The sequence below is a fragment of the Pseudonaja textilis genome, chromosome 1 (assembly GCF_049901715.1).
Source record: "Pseudonaja textilis isolate UNSWEBS1 chromosome 1, rPseTex1.2, whole genome shotgun sequence".
Classification (NCBI taxonomy): domain Eukaryota; kingdom Metazoa; phylum Chordata; class Lepidosauria; order Squamata; family Elapidae; genus Pseudonaja; species Pseudonaja textilis.
In genome coordinates, this window is record NC_141990.1 from 312,015,210 (window position 1) to 312,031,029 (window position 15,820).

General features: G+C 37.4%; 1 protein-coding gene across 3 annotated transcripts in view; it reads left to right on the forward strand.

Moving 5' to 3' along the window:
* Positions 1-15,820, forward strand: part of MDGA2 (MAM domain containing glycosylphosphatidylinositol anchor 2) — a 568,076-nt gene that overhangs the window by 540,107 nt on the left and 12,149 nt on the right. For all 3 annotated transcript variants that reach the window (XM_087922505.1, XM_087922503.1, XM_087922504.1), the window contains exon 15: positions 1,496-1,626. In XM_087922505.1, the coding sequence (XP_087778631.1) occupies positions 1,496-1,626 (131 nt within the window). The remainder of the gene's footprint in view (positions 1-1,495; positions 1,627-15,820) is intronic.

Genomic DNA, 15,820 nt, shown 5'->3' on the forward strand with positions numbered 1-15,820 from the left:
ACAGATTGACGAAAACTGAATACAATCCTGGCAAATTAAACATTTCCCCATAAAACTAATTATTACTATGTCCCCATAGATATAATCAATGAATTATTATTTAATATATGTGTAAAGACTTTTTGCTACTTACATCATGGGTAATAGAAGTAATGCTTTTTTCCCTCTGTTGGTCATATACAATTCATACACTTATAGTTGCATGGTACAGTAGTTCTCAGCTTCTAACCAGCCACTTAGTGGAATGCCCATGAAATTTCTTATGAAGCAATTTTGAACTTACAATGTTCACACATGCATCCACAAACACTCATCATCATCATCTGATTACACTTTGGTCTTATGGCAACTGGCTTGTCTTTGCAGCTATTTATAATATCCTGTGGTCACATGATCATGATTTTTGGTACTTTTTGCCAGTATCCACCATTTACTTCTGGTTTCCAACTATTGGGGTATCATAGAATCACTTAACAACTGCACTATTCACTTAAAGGTGCTGTTTACTTAATAACCATGCTATTCACTTAAAAAAAATGCTGCAAAAATTATCATAAAATTGGGTCTGGTCACGTATAACCTGCAACAATTTATGACCATAATTCTGGGCTAAATGACAATCCTAATATGAGGACTGCCTATATTTGCAATTAATGCTGGGCAGAGAACTTCAATATTGTTTTTACAGTCTTTATTTGAAATGTTTCTCCTCTGAACACTCCTGACACCTACCCACCCACCCCAAATATATCTGAACTTGGCTCATGTTGGACTGTGTCCCTCCATATGCCATGCAGAATTCAGTGCTGCTCAGGATATTTGCTCTAAAGGAGAGAAAGAACTTTTTTCCCCAAAGAAAATTATCCAAATGTCACAACTGAAATGCAGGAAAGTGCAAAGAACTCATATCTGGCCCACTTTGAATCATCACCTTGTCTAATCCGAAAAGCTATTTGTAGTAGCCACCACTCTACTCCTTCTTAGAATATGTAATCCTCCTTTGTCAGGATCTTATTCTATGCATGTAACCTAGTAGAGGGTGATTCATGCAGGGTTACACCAAACTAAATTTATTACAGTTGTTAAATTTAACATCAGAATTGTCTGTGGTAAAGCATAGGACTTGGAGGTGAGGCAGAGAACACTCAGTGAAATGGAGCATCTTGCTAAGGCCATATTACAGTGACTTCCTTCAGTGGAAAGAAAAGCCTAACATAGGAAGCCCATTAAAATGAGGCAAAATCAGCATGCCACAGAGAGACAGTCAGTAAAGAAAGGTACAAAAAGCCAGAACATTCCAGAGACTTCCATTATGCTGAAATCCATACTCCAGTGCTTCATTAAACTGACCTCTTTTGGCTTTTGCATTTTACATTTCATTTTTGTTATTGTTGTTCCACATCTGCCGGTGTGTCTCAACCTCCTGATATTCTTTCTGTTTTCTTTGTTTTTCTTTAATTGTATATGTGTGTGTCTATGCTCTTTCTTTTTAAAGGCACATTAAATGTTTATTTGCGGTTAAAAAGTCCGACGTCATCAGAAAGTCCATTCTGGTCTACAACTGGGAACAAAGGACAACATTGGTTTCAAGCCCGTGTAAATATACATCCAAATTCATCATTTCAGGTAAGAATAGGTGACAGCTGTCCCATAAAGAGGATCGAAACATTACCAGTAATCATAGTTTCACCATATTTCTCAATGAAAAGCCAATTTCATATTTTATGCACAAGTGGTTCGTATGAAATCTGTAAAATTGCACTAGATGCCACAACTGTATGCAACTGACTCATTGTAATAAATACAGTAAAATGTATTGTTAATGTTGCTCAAACAAAAATGTACATTCACAGCAACAACAAAACCTCAATAAATTCGAAGTGTTTCTATTTGCATAATCTTTTTCCACGAAGAATTCCAAAATACAGAAAACTTCAATCAATGCAGCCCTGCTCTCTGATGACATATAAAGATAGGTCTTTTATGAAGGTCTCTGTACCAGACAAAGCTGATGGGGCCCATGATGGATTTTAAAGATAAGCACTGACACATTGAAATTGGGATTTTATCAGGATCTGTTAGGTCTAGGGAACTGTGAATCTGTTGACATTTGTGCTTATCCGATGAGATGTACTGTCAAAATTGTCTTGGGCAAATCTATCAAATTTGATTTCATTCAGGGTTGTTGTTAGGTATTTTTGTTTCTTTCATTTTTCCAGTCTATTTCCACATCAGGTTTTTGTTAAAAAAGAAAAGAAAAAAACCACACAGAACTTCTGTATGCAGTTTGGTCTCTCCTCCCCCATAAATATGTGCATTTTTGCAGACATTTTTCATTGTCTATGACTTTTTGAAAACAATTTCCCAAAATTTAAAGCATTTTTGTTCACCCATTCCCTAATAGGAATATATTTCAATGCATTATCTGAGTTGCAAGGTGTTGCCACTTTCAGAAAGGTGTAAACTTAAGGCCATATGTGTATATAGATCTGAGACATACCAACTGAGTAAATATACACTAAATGCAGTCTAAATGAGCTTCTCCTTACCCTCTCGCAGTTAAGCACTATCCGGCCTTGACCTAGGTTCACCTACCAAAACTGGATCTTCCAAAACAAGAGTGATAAGTAATCCATCCAAGTAACATTTCTGTGCCAGCAGCCAGAGTTCAGAAAGTTGGAGCAAAACACTCATTCAAAATAAGGCAGATAATGATAGGAGCTGCAGACAGTCTCACTGTCATTGCCTGGACTGACTTGGAAAATATCCACTGGGAATATCTCCAGTAATTGCAGCATCTTTAGCATTCTTTTTTTCTCTTACTTTTTAACATCATTTTTCTCTCTCTCTCTCTCTCTGAGAGAATGTTAATCAGACACACATATACAGCAGATGCTGTTACTGCTATTATTGTTATTGTTGTTATTATTGTCTCTTTTATTCATTAAACTTGAAACTCATGTATCATATAATTGACTGGCGCTAATGGTTGATACGGGTTTCTTCTTAAAATGTACAATGTTCCGAGTAGTACAGTTTTTTGCAGTTCCTCTGGTGTTATTGCAGGAAGCTGCAATTTCTTGATGTATTTTGTAAAATTCTTGGACATGGTACCAAGTGCCCCAGTGACGATGGATATCACTGTTACATGTTTCATCTATAACTGCATAGTTTCGATGGCCAGATCGCGATATTTTGTGATTTTTTTTCAAGTTCTTTTTCTTCGACTCTGGCATCTCCTGCCACAGCAATATCGATAAATTGTACACTTCAGTTTTTGACAATCTGGCGTGTTGTGTCCCAAATGATGATCTGTCTGCATTCAAAAATCCCACAAGATCTTTACCTTAATTAATCCGGCAAAAAAAAGCATCTTTGGAATACTAACTGAGAATCTCTACAGACATACTGTATACAATCTATAAAACACCCTTTCTGAGGTAATTTATTAACTGATGATAAATTAAGGACTGCCAGTATACATTATGGTTGGTTGCCCAGACAGCCAGAGGTTGAGACTGCATTTATTTACCTTATTAATATTATTATTGTTGTTGTCATTGTTGTTGTTGGGGTAAGCTATTAGATTCACAGTCAAGGACAGGTGGAAATGTAATAATGCAAGTCCTACCAAGGTCCTAACAATTATTAAATACCATCTGAGGATACAGCTAATTCAAAGTTGGGCATTTCTTTGTAATATTAGGGTGTTCAGGTCTGACAAATTCAGAATTTGCAAATATTGAGGGAGCCCTATAGTTATAGCTCCAAGGACACCAATCATGTTTGGTATAACAACTGATTTCTTTTTCCATAAGCATTCAATTTCAATTTGCAAGTCCCAGTATTTCATAATTCTTTGGGTTTGCTTTTTCTCAACTCTGACATCACTTGATACAGTTATGAATCAGATTTTCTTCTTTTCAGTGACTGCCATTATCAGGCAGGTTATGAGCAAAGTGCCTTTCCATTTGTATTTCAAAATCCCGCTCATTTTCCAAAACTTTCTAAACTTGATGGTCCCATTAGTTCTTGCTACATTCAAATCCAAATCTCTGGCAAACTTTCCAATGAATAATATCGGTAACTTGGTCATCACACTGCTTATTATTAATTTGTGAAATTTTGCTGCAGCCACTGATCAAATGGCCATTTGTTTCATCAGTTTCACCACAAAGATAAGAAATTGTTTGTTACATTATGAATTCTTGCCTTCATGGAATTAGTTGGCAGAGTTTGTTCTTGAGCTGCTAAAATAATGCCTTCAGTTTCTTTCTTTAACAGGCCTGATCTGAATCAGATCCATGTGGGATTTTGATCAGCATTTCCTTCTATATCTTCAAGTATTGACCATGCAATGGCTTGTTCTTCCAATTAACAAATTGGTTTTCCATTGCTTCTTTTCTATATTTGCCCTTCACCTTTGTTGTTTTTAAAACTCTTCCTTGATTGACTTCCTTCAATAATGTTTCTTTGCTTTTCTTTATATAGCCATTCTAGTCATGTTTTTTTCTTTCTCCACAGTTTGTTGCACCTATAGGAATCATCGGTCCCTTGGCTCTTGGCAAATATAGCCAATCTATGTTGCTTTTGGGGTGAAGACCATTTTATATTAGTTTTCTTATTTTCTGCTCCAAGTTATTAACTTCCATCTGGATTCAATCAACTGTTCCTGCTGTATATCATATAATGAGACTACCCAGGTAGCTTTATTGATGTTTCCAGAACTTAGGTTTATTTCAAAAAATTTCAGAGTTGTTTAATATATCAGGCAGAAGTACTTTCTTTGACTTAGCTCAGTAATAAGTCAAAAGTTTATAAAACTCCCAAACATTTGTAGCCTTCTTTTGGTCCTACTGCCTTTATCATATCTTTATAATCAAGTTATGATCCATCACCTTCATCGATTTTGCCTGCCTTTTTGATTATGTCAGTGCCAAATTGCATTCCAATATTTGCTGAATTCTTTTGTGCTTTTTAGCAAGGAATCCAATTCTGCCTTCGTTCTTCCAAAAGGTTGTAAGTTATCCATGTAAAGTAAATGTGAATTTTTTTACTCTTTTTTGCCAATTCATCAAACCACAGTTTGTCTTGTTCAAAACCGCTATCAGTGGAACCATTGATAGTATAAAAAGTAAAGGTTATAATGAGTCACCTTGGGAAAAAAATACCACATTTAATTTCAACCTCCCCTAACTCCTTCTCCAATAGCCATTGGCTTTGTTTGCCAACCCTTTATTGAAGTATTCATAAATTGCCAAATGTTTTTGATGGTTCCCCCCAAAATGAGCCTTTTTTCAATCTAGCTATGTAGAACAGAATTAAATTATGATGATTTGTCACACGGTCAGCCAGATGTTTAGAGTGGCTTTGGCATTTTTATCCACCTATTCATTCATATTTATCTGAAAGGAGACCTCTAGAGGACTCTGACATTCAAAGTCATTAAAATTACCTACTGATACCATTAGGAAGTACTAACAAAATCTTGCCTCTTTATATTGTAAACTCGCTTGAGAAATAAATCACAAAGATATGCTTCTTTGTGTCCATACAGTTCTCCTGCAATTCAGTTGCTGGCCCTTTGCTTGAATGAGAATCCTGACTGAAATACTGCTTTTTGTCAGTCTGGGAACAAAATGCAGATCAGTTTCAAAAATCAGGACTATTGCTCAAGGTCATATTATCCATTTTAAAATGCAAATTGGTGCAGCTCAAAAAGAGCATTGGTAGGAGGGAATGGATTAAAAATAGAATTCATCCATCAATCTATATGCTGAGCTCCATTTCCAGAGTACCATTATGAGCTTGACATTGCTTCCTGAGATTCCTCTATAGTCAGGGAATTTTCAGTTTCCCCCCGCTCTCCGCCTTGCTTCCTCTACATCATCTCTAACAGCTGAAGCCAAGCTGTGCAAAATCCACCCGGGTCCCAAATTTTTGATGCTTAAGAACTATTCAACTAGAATCTGTGTCCTAAATGAGCGGAAACATGGACAGACCTCTATTACAGTGGTATTCTAACCATCCCTGCTGGAATACCAGAAAAGAGAAATCAACCGAGGGACATGCATAGCTATGTAAATCAGAAAACATAAAAGCTGCTTCTGAACCGAGCTGATGAAAGTTTCAGCTTATGATTAAAAGGATGTTCCCTATAGCTAACAAAAGAAGAAGAAAGGAAAGGAGGTGGGGTGGGGAAATGCTGCTTCAGAAAAGGAAGAGGAGAAGAAAAAGAAGAAAAGAAATCCTCACATTTGCTTCCCTTTAAAATAAATTGGTTTTTTTCAGCTCAGTTCTTAAAACCCCTTCTATACTGATTTAGGTCCAGGTTTCCTTTTCTGGTTCTTTTTCCTCTGCCCTCCATCCATACCTTTCCCACCAAAAAATTTGTTTGCGGAAGGTTTGGATCACTTGCAATTGTTCAGGATAGAACTTCAAGTGCTCAAGCCTTGAGCTGCAAATGACAAAGGAAAGTTTATTAAGGGCCTGTGATGTAACCGAAGGAGTCCTCTGATCTTTAGCAGCAAATATCATTTAGAGCCAAAGACCACAGAACTCTTTCTGGAAATGACACTCTACCCAACCAAAGAAGCCCTATGACTCCCTTCTTACTTTCCAAGCATAATGAGTAAGAATCCTGGAACCAATTCCCTAGAGAAATAGTGGGTGTTTCTTTATCATTGATGTTTGAATTCCTGCACTGGCCAAGTCATTGGGCTTGATGTCCTATGCATGCTTTCAAAATCTGTAGTTCTTCAATTTCTACAAACTGCAGGCTCCTAATCACAAATAATGGCAGTGAGATACAAATTTCTTAACAGGAGAGTTGTCCATATTTTGAAAAATCTCCTTTTAGAATAGAGGGATTTCAAACTTCATGCTCTGGATGTGGATTTTAGAAAGATTTGTCAACATGGCAATCCTGGGTTTGTCCCAGGTAAACCTGCACCCTGTATATACTGGTGAGCATATGCTGGGAAAATTTTTGCCACTGAGCAGTTGACATGTGACAGGGATATCTTTAGGATTACTTCTTCCTAGAATGAACTCTCCCAATACTGGGAATTTTTATCTATTTCCAGCAGCTGCCATATGCTGACCCACGAGAGACAACAGATATTTTGAGCTGTTATATCATCTTCCTAGAACTTTTATTATGGGATAGTCAAAGATTAAAATCAGCTTCTGTTGCATCAAGCATTGTGGCTTGATGCAGCCTTGCTGTTACATCACTTAACCTTGAAGACAAAACACAGAAATTAGCTTTGTGATATGAATTAATTTTGCAGGCGGTTGGGAATGTTTATCCATTCTTGAGTGAAGAGGGCTGTGGTTGAGGTTGAGAGGATGACAGATTATTTTTTCCCCCTTTTGTTTGTTTTGCCTGGGAAGAGTGATTGTGAGGGATAAACAGAGGAAGAAGCTTAAATGATCAGAAGGGGATTGGTAATAACCTTGGTGGGCTAGGTACTGCTCAATGCTGGGCAGAAGCTGTTAGATGCTAGAGTCAGTTTGCTTTTGGCTTACTTGTGAGGTCAGGTGTGGCCTTCAACCAGACCAGGAGACCAGGAGGAGACCCACTAATGAACCACAAGACTCCTGCACATGCCTTAAATGCTACAAAACTCTAAAGGATAATGAAAACTCCATCAAATGTTCTCTATGTAACAAATATGCTCATCATGACTGCTTGGGATTACCCGAGCAAATGATTCAATACCTAGAATCATCCAATGAGTTTCCATATCTCTGTAAATCATGCAGACCCAAACTGAATCTGTTGGAAAGAGTTGATACCATTGAAACACAAATAACATCCCTTGACACCATAGTAGCATCCCTGGACGCCTTAAAAGAAAGATTATCCAACCTTGAAAAAAAAGACACAACACAAAAACCTGAACATCCAATAGCTACAAACCACATCTCTACCCAACAACCACAACCCAATCCACAACCCAATCCACAAAAAAACATAACACAAATAATGATATCCCAATCCTCATCAGAGAAGCTGTTGAGCATGAACAGAAACGTCCAAACGCCATCTTATTTGGTCTAGAGGACACCAATAATAATGATGACATCACAACTGTCTGAAACATCATCAGTGATTATCAAGGATCAACCATCTCCCCTGATGAAATACTTGACATTTCCCACATTGGCCGAGAGCTCAAAAACAGAGATGGCTCTGTGGGCCCATGCTTCTGCAGGGTCATTTGCAAAAATGAATCAAGCAAATGTAAATTCATTTACACTATAAATTCACTCACCAAAACCAACACCAATCATAAGAACCTCTGTTGTTGCCCTGACCTAACCATACAGCAACATGCCCGCTCCCGTGTACTCTGCACTGAACTCAAAAAACATCTAGACAATGGAGAGAAGGAGCTGTACATTGACTACCATGCTGACTGTATCAAAAGTAAGTCACACAACCCGCAACTCAGCTTTAACCTTCAACCACAACCCTACCTCAACCAATCCACCATCACCCAAGACTAGGCACGCACGCCCCTAACTTCCTCAGTTCCAACTACTGCTGGCCTTAAATGCAAGCTACTCAATGCAAGAAGCCTTGCAAATAAAATACCTGAATTTTTCCTCCTACTAAATATGGCTAAATTCGACATCATATTTGTCTGTGAAACATGGCTCAATGCATCTCTCCCTGACTCCATTACCACAGTAAGAGACTATCATGTTTACTGATCAGATCATGAAATTCGTACAGGAGGTGGTGTTGCTATCTTCTATAAAAAGTCCTTACATCTAAAAATCATCCAAGTTACCCAGGAGCTTGCTCTTCCTGAGACCATCATCTGTGAACTTTCCTTAAATATCACATTTTGATTCTTACTATGTTACAAAGCACCTGATTATGACATCGAACATGTAAACAAGCTAAATACACTACTAACACGGGCAGCATCCTGCCCACACGCTTTTATCTTTGTTGGTGACTTCAATCTACCTCATATTGACTGGACCCGAAATGAATGTACAACTGAACCCATACACGCAACCTTCTACAGTGCTGTTACAAATCTGGGACGAACAACTAGTAACCAACAACACTAGACTTAACAACTCCCTCGATCTCATCTTCTGCAATAATTTGAATTTAATTTAGAGAATACAAACTAAAGAACCCTTTTCCAGCAGTGACCACAATATGATTGATTTTTGTCTCAACATACGCCCACACAAAAGTCATCACAATGATGTAATCCCCAATTATAACTTCAAAAAAGGCAACTATGATCTTATAGACAATGATCTCTCATCCCTTGATTGGGAATCTCTATTCACTGGATGCAATACTGTTGAAGACCATTACAACATATTTTTACTTGAAGTCAAAAGAGTCATCAAACTATATGTACCAACAACAACTCCCAAAACAAAAAAAACAAAAAAAAACAGATTACCCATAACAATAACTTGAATCCAAAAAGATATCACTCTGGCGGAAAAACAAATCTCGTCACGTTGCCAATTTCAAAAGCTGATACAAAAATTTATGCCACCAGGTAAAGATTGAATGCACCAATTATCACATTAAACAAGAGGAAAACCTTCTACGCACCAATTCCACCCGCGCTTTCTACAATTTTGTAAACAACAAACTAAAAGACTCAAGGTCCATCCCACCCCTGATAGGACCTAATGGTAAAGACTGCAACGACGACACCATTAAAGCCAACCTCTTTAACACATCCTTCGGCTCAGTATTTGTAAACAGCAATGGATCATGCCCAGTATTTCCTAGCCGAACCACAGAAAACTACAATGATCTAATACATATTGATTTTACAGAAGACAATGTTTAAAAAGCACTATGCAATCTAAAACCATCTCTATCTATTGGACCATATGGAATATGTGCCTACTTCTTAAAAAAGCTATCCACTGCCATAGCCAAACCTCTAAGCATAATCTTTGAAAAATCTTTCAGGATTAGCTCCTTGCCTAACCTATGGTCACAAGCCACGGTCATCCCCATCTTCAAAAAGGGAGAGCCCAGCCTAATTGAAAATTACAGACAAATCTCCTTATGCTGCATCACTTGTAAAGTCATGAAATCAATTATTAACCAATCCCGCATTGGCCCAATCCATTATCCTCCACTTAGAGACAAACAACCTCCTCTCCAATAAACAATTTGGTTTCAGGAAAAAACTATCCTGTAATCTGCAACTCTTACACTGCAAAAACATATGGACTACATAACTCGATCAGGGCAAAGCAATAGACGCAATCTACATAGACTTCTGTAAAGCCTTTGATTCAGTGGTACACGACAAACTACTCCTAAAACTAAAATCTTATGGTATCTCTGGACAACTGCATAACAGGATAGAAGCATTCCTGTCAAACAGACAACAAATGGTCAAGATTGGGAATGCCCTATCAAATTCTGTACCTGTCAATAGTGGTGTCCCCCAAGGCAGTGTTCTAAGACCAACTCTCTTCATACTCTACATAAATGACCTCTGTGATCATATCAAGAGCAACTGTGTTCTTTTCACTGAAGATGTAAAGCTGTTCAATACCACAGACAATACTGCTACCCTTCAAAAAGATCTTGACTATGTATCAGAATGGTCAAACAAATGGTAACTTCAAATCTCAATAAATAAATGCTCTGTCTTACATATTGGCAAAAAAAATCAGAAAATAAAATACAAGCTGGATAGTCAAGATCTTGTTGATGATCCAAGCTCTGTAAAGGACCTTGGAATACTCATCTCTAATGATCTAAGTGCTAGAGCCCACTGTAACCAAAAGGCATTAAGAGTTGTTAACCTAATCCTACATAGCTTTTTCTCTGGTAATATCACACTACTAACTAGAGCATACAAAACATTTGCTAGACCAATACTCGAATACAGCTCATCAGTCTGGAACCCACATTACGTATCTGATATTAGCACAGTTGAGAAAGTCCAGAAATATTTCACAAGAAGAGTTCTCCACTCCTCTACTCATTGTAGAATACCTTATGCCACCAGACTTGAAACTCTAGACCTAGAAAACCTTGAATTACGCCGTCTTTGGTCTGATCTAAGTATGGTATATAAAATCATACATTGCAATGTCCTACCTGTCAATGAATACTTCAGCTTCAACCATAACAACACAAGAGCACACAATAGATACAAACTCAAGGTTGACCGCACCAAACTTGATTGCAGGAAATACAACTTCAGCAACAGAGTGGTCAATGTCTGGAATACTCTACCTGACTCTGTAGTTTCTTTCCCAAACCCCAAAAACTTTAACCTTAGACTGTCTACTATTGACCTCACCCCTTTCCTAAGAGATCTGTAGGGGGCATGCATAAGCGCACCAACGTGCCTACCGTCCCTGTCCTATTGTTTCTTTTATTTTTCTTATATGTACCCATTTCATGTATTCATAACTATGTATATGCTTATACCTATTATCTTGTAAGCAATTGACAAATCAAATAAATAAAAATAAATAAATAAATAGTGAGCAAGGGTTGTGAATGATGAGTATAGTGGGAGTAGGAAAGGCATGCAGTGACATCGTGCTGGTGATGGGCTTCGAGAGATAGGCTAAGAGTAAGGGGTGGGCCATCTCAGAGAAAGTAGATCCCCTGTAGTCATTCCTAGACCTGGTCAACACTGCAACAGGCTCAGAATGTTTCTAATGTTTCTAATGAATGCCAGATTGGCTTCTCTGTCATCAATAATCTTGCTCTGGATGAGAAGATCAACCGGTTACTACTGAATGCCAGGTTGGCATAAGTCCTCTGTCATAATCCTGTTGGTTCTAGATGAGAAGATCAACCTTCCACATATCACTGTGACCATCATGGGGGTGGAGGAAGATTCCTGTCTCAAAAATGTGCCCACCTGTATTTCAGATATGACGTTACCTCTGACCTTGAGGCAGGTGGGTTTTGTCATCCAGAAAATTCTGGTGGATATCAGGGACACTGCTCCATAGATAGGATATGAGATTTAATAGGTTAGCTTCTTATTTTGCAGTTGTTTTTATGTACTTTTTCACTATTTTAACTGTTACGTTTTTGCTATGTTTTTATGTTTATGTTAATTATTGGTAATCTATTATTGATTATGGTGTTATACAAAATTGATAAATAATATTGTAAATAACTAAAATATCCATCAAATATTTGTGCCAACCCAAAGAATGTGAAATAAAAAAAAATCCATTGTTCAGATAAAATTCACAAGAATCTTCTCCTCAGAGATAACTAAACAACCTTGTTATATGATGTGCACAACCATTTACACTGTTTCCCCAGAGAGAAAAAAAACTGTCTTCTTGAAATTTCATCTCAAATCTCTTGATCTCAGTAACTGAATTCTTTGTAGTCCTCAGTCTCAATATTAAGGCGTATTAGATAACTCATGTCTGTTGGGTCATCATTTCAGGGAAATTTTTATCTAAAGAGAGAAAAAGAGTGATAAAGAGTGGACAAAAAATCAATGGGAGCAAGAGCAACTTCCAACTTCCTGCTAGCTTCCCCATTAAGTTTCCTTGTGGGAATCTTGCCAGGACATTGCATATCTTTCTTTCTTTCTTTCTTTCTTTCTTTCTTTCTTTCTTTCTTTCTTTCTTTCTTTCTTTCTTTCTTTCTTTCTTTCTTTCTTTCTTTCTTTCTTTCTTTCTTTCTTTCCTTCCTTCCTTCCTTCCTTCCTTCCTTCCTTCCCTTTCTAGCAGGCAGGTAAGTGATTGCTGCTGGGTGGGGGAAGGAGCAAGGAGTGCAACCCTGGCTAGGAAATTGTCACAGAACGGTGAAAATCATGGGTCACAGATTTGGGGCCCATTCTGTAAGTTATCATAGTTGAGGTACATTGGTTCAAAAATTGTTGCCCTATAACTTACTGTTTTCTTCAGTTAAAGGGCATGACATGAATTTTATTAGTATATAAATAGTGTGAAGTCTCACAAAACATTCCAAGAAATGGTCTATATATTCTAAGGAAGGGCAGGTTAAGCATAAATAATGATAGAGGTCAAGATGGAAGGGATCATCTTGAAAAAAAACCTGTCCAATGGTGGTTCATCATATTCTCTTCAGTCCAAAAACTCTCTCATTAAATTATCTTTATTGTAAGTAACAGCAAGATTTGGAACAACCAATTTCCCTCAAGTTATATTTCCTATATGTGAGCTATAGCATTGGAGTTTTCTTGTCAGAAAAAGAGAGCAAGAGGGAAGAGAATTATATTGACAGTTTTGCTAACAAATTGGTCTGTAGAGTTTTCTCCCCAGGAACTCCTGATTCTGCAAAGTTTCTTACAAGTGCATCGATCAGAACTGGGGCTGTCTAACATGTCTCTCTGGAGTTGGGGACAATGTGTGTATTCATTTTGCTGTTTCTGCTGCTGTTGTTTGTGGGTTGGTTTCTGTTTTTGTTTGCAAAGACAAGTAGCTTTACATTCCTTCCTTACCCTAGGGAATAACTAATTGGGTACACGCACAATAGAAATTAGATGGACAAATAATATGCACAATGTTTTGCTAGGAAAACAGTTATTGTAACATCCCATTGGGGAAATTTTGCATCACTCAAAAATATCCTTAATTCCCTCCACTTAAATAGGCTAGTGGGGTTGATTTATCACCCGTGTATTGGCCTGAGGTCCTAATTTATTTCATTCATGTATCTTAGACATAACTAAAAGAAATAGGATTTGATTTCAATAAGAATTTGCCACCTTTCATGTCCTTAAAATTTCCAGACTCAACCGTATAGGATGTAGACTAATTATAAACTGAAAATGCCCCTAAGGATGTTTAAAGTGCATTTCCTCAGCACCATTTGGATTAATTGGATCCCCTCCCACTAACTTCATCTATGAGGTGAAGCAGGGCTGTTAATTCATGGATATTAACTTTAAGTTACAATTAGTTATCTATTAAATGCAGTATATATGATGGTGTAGTGATTAAAAACAACAGGCTAGACACCAGGGGAGTGTGAGTTCTAGTCCTGTGTTAGGCACAAAACCAGATGGGCTGGTGACGGTCACACTCTCCCAGCCTAGGAAGAAGACAATGCAAACCACTTCTGAAATTTTGCCAAGAAAACTACAGAGATTTGTCTAGGCATTTTCCAGGAAAACACACATGCACACACACATGCACATACACACACAATGTAGAAACAGATTTTCTATTTCAACAATGAAGTTGAAATAGATCATTCAGCTTCTTTGTGGTCATCTAGTATTTTGATATTTGCATTCTGGAACTGGTTGCAAGACTCAATTCAGTTTCTCAGTTCCCAGTTTCTTCAATGAGGCCAGCCACTAGTCTTAACTTTGTTCTCTTTTGAGCCAAGAGCAATGCTACGCTTCAGCACTAGTCCTGCAAACCCATCTGTAAATTCAGTGCAGTCTACTGAATATTGGCTCAAAATCAGAACAAGGATTAGGCTGGAACCTGAAATTTGATGGGGTTTATGTCCACTAAATGGTCTATCATCTCTGCTACATTCAGTCCATTTGGTTAAAAAAAAAAAAAGATAAGCAGCTGCATGCAATTTGTTGTTCCTCTGTTATAGCCTGTAGGGAAATTTTTCCTTTAACTGAATCTTGAAATAGCACAAATTGCAAATTCAAATTAAATCATACTCTCTTCAGGCAAGTAGTTCTCCAGTTCAAAGTGGATCAGGGTTGATTTGCACAGATATGGAAGGTGAATAGATTGCAAGTATTCAGAGAAAAGTCACTTGGTATACACTTAACAATTCGCTATTGCTTGTTATATTGAATGTTTCGGGGGGTTTTTTTGAAAGCAGCATAGACACTTGAGGGAGAGGACCAACAGTGTGAAACGGTCATAAGAAAGTTGAATTAAGAAATAGTTAGAAGGGATATTATGTATAAGTTTCATGAACAATTTGATGATTGATATACAATAAATAGACCCAAAAAACTAATTGCATGATGAAAAAGATTCAGTATTGGCAAATATTTTTCCTTTCTGTTATCTATTTTCTTCATGATGGAAACTGATTTATATCCAAAATCCATAGAGTCACGCAATAGCTTTGTAGCGTGTTAACCACTTTATTTGAGTTCTTGATCAAAGCACTTTTTTGATATGAAATTGCTGCTTAACCATCATTTTGGACTTTATATTGCTCACCAAAGCACTTTTTCTTTGATCACGTATTTTAAAAAGTCTTACATTTGCCAGGAACATATACAAGTGATTGCCAAATATTTCCTGGAACGGATATGCCATGCTTGTCTCCAGCTGAAATGCATGAATCGGTAAAAATCCATTCTCAGCCTTTGTTCCTAGTGTTTTCTTTTTAAATTAGGAGTATTGATGACCCACCAGTCCTTTTTTAGCATCTTCTACTCAGATGCACAGTAATAAAAAAATGCAAATCTCTCTGATATTGTTCTTTGATATTTAAGATTTCTCTGATGTAGACTTTTTGATGCACATTCCCTTGATGTTGGTTATTTTGTATTTCAGCATACCTTTCAAGTAGTTTGACCCCTCAGTTGTTAGTGAGAAGTCTTGGTATGGATTTCAGATAATTTGAGACAAAGCTAGTTAGTCTTAGCATGATACTAGCTGGCTGGAGGGAAAAGAAGTAGAATGTATAAGTGTTTTGCAGGGAGAAGGGCAAATGACAATGCACACAACATGATTAACATCATCTGCATGATTTGGTTATTGGCACAGATGATGTCATCATGTGTCACCATGACTTCTACCAAACACATATGACAGGGGTATCAAACTCACGTCGTCATGGCTGTGTCATGTGACAGATCACAACATTTTC